Source organism: Scylla paramamosain, chromosome 17, assembly GCF_035594125.1.
Source record: "Scylla paramamosain isolate STU-SP2022 chromosome 17, ASM3559412v1, whole genome shotgun sequence".
Lineage (NCBI taxonomy): Eukaryota > Metazoa > Arthropoda > Malacostraca > Decapoda > Portunidae > Scylla > Scylla paramamosain.
This window is the reverse complement of record NC_087167.1, coordinates 12,072,501-12,077,500: the sequence shown is the minus strand read 5'-3', so window position 1 is coordinate 12,077,500 and position 5,000 is coordinate 12,072,501. Positions and strand designations below refer to the sequence as shown.

General features: G+C 43.4%; 1 protein-coding gene across 1 annotated transcript in view; it reads left to right on the top strand.

The window, feature by feature from the left end:
• Nucleotides 1-2,273, top strand: part of LOC135108489 (uncharacterized) — a 5,338-nt gene extending 3,065 nt beyond the window's left edge. The window contains exons 6-7 of the mRNA XM_064019563.1: nt 892-1,060; nt 1,728-2,273. Coding sequence (XP_063875633.1) covers nt 892-1,060; nt 1,728-1,873 — 315 coding nt within the window. The 3' untranslated portion in view covers nt 1,874-2,273. The remainder of the gene's footprint in view (nt 1-891; nt 1,061-1,727) is intronic.
• Nucleotides 2,274-5,000: the final 2,727 nt, after the last annotated feature.

The window sequence follows — 5,000 nt, the reverse complement described above, 5'->3', positions numbered from 1 at the left end:
TAAAACAACAAAAACAACAACTTCATGGAATCGTTGCACAATATTTCGACGGGTTACCAATGTCACCTGATGCTGTGGCACTTACCTTGAGGTTTCATAAATACATAGCACAACGCTGCTGCCTTGAAAACTGACTGACTGACCGATTGATTAAATCTAGTGGCAAAATTTCTAAAATCTACATCAATTGGTAAATGTCTTAATTCCAGCCAAAGCGATGTCCAAATGTCCCCTTGCCGAAAGGAACTGGCACTCGGTTGGTCTGAGGGCGACTGGTAATGGTGGCCAATGGACCGCATTACTAATGGCCATACTGTACCCATTGCGCTGGACACGTTACCTACAAAGCTACCTACCAACACAACTGTGCCAACAATACCAATCATGGTGACAAAGTTGAGAACATGTTTTTAAAAAATCTGGGTGTTGTTGTGTGGCTGTGTCTGCATGATGATATAACCGGTCCGGGTTCCCCTTATTAATCAGGAATATGACGATGTCTCCTAATGGACTTTGGTTTTAGCTTTAGGGAATGTTATCCCTCAGAATGTGGCCAGGATTAGAACTCTTAATCCACCTCCCCCCAAGCGCGAAAGGTACGGCAGCCCCCAATGATGATATAACAGTGAGCATCAAATAACAACACTGATATTACCATATGATGATGATAATGATGAATATGGTGATGTGTTACCCCGTTTTGGTTGCGATGGTATGCATAATTAAGGACTGGTGACTTTGGTGTTCTGGCGTCATCAAATACTTGACACGGTTGAATGTAGTACTGCAAGAGACGTGAGGTAGGCGTGATGAGACAGTCAGATCAAGGGAGTTTGGTACGTACTCCTACAGGTGATGATGATTATGACAACAAGAACTCCTTTCCCACAGGTATCCTCAAATGAGATTGAGGATGTGCTTCGAGGGGCAGAGGGGGTAGGGGAGGTGGCTGTGATAGCGGTGCCGTCTTCCCGCCTGGGTGAGGCCCCTCGAGCCTATGTGGTGCCCCTTCCTGGGATGCCCGTCCCCTCCCTACAGGTCCTAAAGGATTATGTGGCAGGTGGGTAGTGAGAGGGAAGGCATGGGGAAGTGGGATTGGGGAAGAGTAGATTTCAGAGGAAGGAAAAGTGTGAGGTGTAGTGAAAGAAGTTATGGAAGGATGTGTTGGGCAGGAGGAAGAGGTGTAAGAGAGGAAGGATGAAAGGAATTGACTGGATCTGTATGGTTGTGATGGGAGATGAAGGGAGGAGAGGTGTGGGGGACAGTTGATCACAATAATAATAATAATAATAATAATAATAATAATAATAATAATAATAATAATAATAATAATAATGATAATAATGATAATAATAATAATAATAATAATAAATTAATAATGATAATGATAACAATAATAATAATAATAATAATAATAATAATAATAATAATAATAATAATAATAATAATAATAATAATAAGGATGATATAAGTAGTAGTAGTAGTAGTAGTAGTAGTAGTAGTAGTAGTAGTAGTAGTAGTAGTAGTAGTGAGGAGGAATATAAACACACACACACACACACACACACACACACACACACACACACCAAAGAAACACTATGTGACAAACTAACTTTAAAAGACGGTACATTGATTACGAGTTTGATTCGATCATTCAGAAATACAATTAAGTAAGAACAATTAGGTTAAAACACACCCACAGTTCATCTCCTTCACCACACCTTCAGCCCGCCTACCGGAGCACAAGCACCTGGCTGGGGGCGTGCAGGTGGTGGACGCCATCCCCAAGAACGGCACTGGCAAGGTGCTCAAGAGGCGTCTTCGGGACGAGTACCTTGAGGCGGAGACGAGGCCTGCTGATTCGCCCTTCTAGCTGTGATGGGATGGGGCGGGGATCGTGTGAGATTGGTCGTGGTGCTGCGGGGAGGTTGGCAATGAGAATGGTGTCGTACATACGAAAAAAACACAAGTGTAACAAAACAGATACATAAGGAACAAGAATGCAAAGAGGAATACAGGTTCGAAAAGAAAGAAAATAAATAAAGGAAACCACTGTGAAAAAAGGCGAGATATTATGCCATAACATGTAAGAATACGGGTCCATACAATCCCGCTGTGAGGATGTGTTGCCATTCCCAGGGCTCCTACACCCATACCACTTAAAAGTTACAGTTACCACCATTGCATATATGTTTTACAGACCAGCACATCCATCACAGCTAGGTACATTACAATTTTATGTGCCATTACAGTTTTAACAAAGTAATTGTAAATATTAGGATTTTTTGTCCTTATTTCCAAGAAATCTCAATTACCAGAGAGAGAGTTACATAGAGTTACATAGATACCCAGGCCACAACAGACCTTACAGCCCTCACGAGATGACCTGACCTAGGACTATTAAGGTGATAGAAGAAGAAAAGAACAGCAAAGCAGAAGGATCTCTCCCCACCCTTCACTCCCTTTGGCATAAACCGTACAGAAGACAGGTCAATAAATACCTTACAGGGTTAGAAAAGGAAAAACCCGAAGGAAATTTTATAGGAAAGAATGAAAAATAGATGAAATGAGGTGCCTCCATTTCCTGGAGGTAAGGAAGTTAATCTCTAACAAACAAATGTCAGCAGTGGATTGGAGGCTTTTTTTTTTTTTTTTTTTTGGAGGGACACTGGCCAAGGGCAACAAAAATCCAATAGAAAAAAATAAATAAATAAAAAGCCCACTGAGATGCCAGTCCCAGATAAGGGTGCAAAAGCAGCAGTCAAAAATTGAAGGATAAGTATCTTGAAACCTCCCTCTTGAAGTCACAGGAAAGTGGAAATACAGAAGCAAGCAGGGAGTTCCAGAGTTTACCAGAGAAAGGGATGAATGAGTGAGAATACTAGTTAACTCTTGCATTAGTGAGGTAGACAGAATAGGAGTGAGAGAAAGAAGAAAGTCTGCGGGAGGAGGGGAGGCATACAGTTAGCAAGATCATAAAAGCAGTTAGCATGAAATTAGCGGTAGAAGACAACTAGAGATGCAACACTGTGGCAATGAGAGAGAAGCTGAAGACAGTCAGTTAGAGGAGAGGAGTTTATGAGACGAAAAGCTTTTGATATCCTATCTAGAAGAACGGTATGAGTGGAACCTCCCCCCCCCCAGGCATGTAAAGCATACTCCATATATGGATGGATAAGGCCCTTGTACAGAGCAGCTGAAGGGGGGTGGTGGGGTATGAGAAAAACTGGCGGAGATGATGTCTCAGAACACCTAACTTCATAGAAGCTGTTTTAGCTATAGATGAGATATGATGTTTCCAGTTTAGATTATAAGTAAAAAAACAGACTAAGGATGTTCAGTGTAGAAGAGGGGAACAGTTGAGTGTCATTGAAGAAGAGGGGATAGTTGTCTGGAAGGTTGCGTCGAGTTGATAAATGGAGGAATTGAGTTTTTGAGGCATTGAACAATACCAAGTTTGCTCTGCCCCAATTAGAAATTTTAGAAAGATCAGGAGTCAAGTATTCTGCGGCTTCCCTGCGTGAAATGTTACTTCCTGAAGGGCTGGACGTCTATGAAAAGACGTGGAAAAGTGCAGGGTGATATCATCAGCGTAGGAGTGAATAGAACAAGAAGTTTAGATTAGATGATCATTGATGAATAATAGAAAGAGATTGGGTGGCAGGACAGAACCCTAAGGAACACTACTGTTAATAGATTTTGGGGAACAGTAACCGTCTAACACAGTAGCAATAGAACGGTCAGAAAGGAAACTTGAGATGAAGTTACAGAGAGAAGGATAGAAGCCATAGGAGGGTAGTTTGTAAATCAAAGCTTTGTTCCAGATTCTGTCAAAAGCTTTTGATATGTCTAAGGCATAAGCAAAGTTTCACCAAAATCTTTAAAAGAGGATGACCAAGACTCAGTAAGGAAAGCCAGATCACCAGCAGAGTGACCTTGACGGAACCTATAATGGCGATCAAATAGAAGGTTGTGAAGTGATAGATGTTTAAGAATCTTCCTGTTGAGGATAGATTAAAAAACTTTAGATAGGCAGGAAAATAAACAAATAGGACGGTAGTTTGAGGGATTAGAACACTCACCCTTTTTAGGAACAGGCTGAATGTAGGCAAACTTTCAGCAAGAAGGAAAGGTAGATGATGACAGACAGAGATGAAAAAGTTTGACTAGGCAAGGTGCAAACACGAAGGGTGTTGCAGTGTTTAGGGGGGGGGGGTGGCAGTGTCTGGGAGAGTGTACCAACGTTTGAGAGGGTGTGGCAGTGTTTCGGAAGGTGTAGCAGTGTTTGGGAGGGTGTGGGCAGTGTTTGGGAGGGGTGTAGCAGTGTTTGGGAGGCTGTAGTAGTGTTTGGGAGGGGTGTAGCAGTGTTTGGGAGAGTGCGGAAATGTTTCGGAGCATGTGGCACTGTTTGGGAGGATGTGGCAGTGTTTCTGAGGGTGTAGCAGTGTTTGAGAGAGTGTGGCAGCGTGTGCAAGGGTGTAGCAGTGTTTGGGAGGGTGTGGCAGTGTCTGGGAGGGTGTGACAGTATTTTGGAGGATGTGGAAGTGTTTAGAAGAGTGTAGCAATGTTTGGGAGGGTGTGGCAGTGTTTGAGAGGGTGTGGCAGTGTTTGAGAAGGTGTGGCAGTGTTTGAAAGGGTGTGGCAGTATTCAGGAGGGTATGGCAGTGTCTGGAAGGGTGTGCCAGTGTTTGGAAGGGTGTGGCACTGTTTGGGAGGGTGTAGCAGTGTTTTCGAGGGTGTGGCAGTGTTTGGATAGGTGTGACAGTGTTTAAGAGAGTGAAGCAGTGTTTAGAAGGGTGTGGTAGTGTTTGGGAGGGTGTAGCAGTGTTTAGGAGGGTGTGGCAGTGTCTGGGAGGGTGTGGCAGTGTTTGGAACGGTGTGGCAGTGTTTGGGAGGGTGTAGCAATGTTTGGGGGGGTGTGGCAGTGTCTTGGAGTGTGTAGCAGTGTTTTGCAGGGGGTAGCAGTGTTTGGGAGGATATGGCAGTGTTTGGGAGGGTGT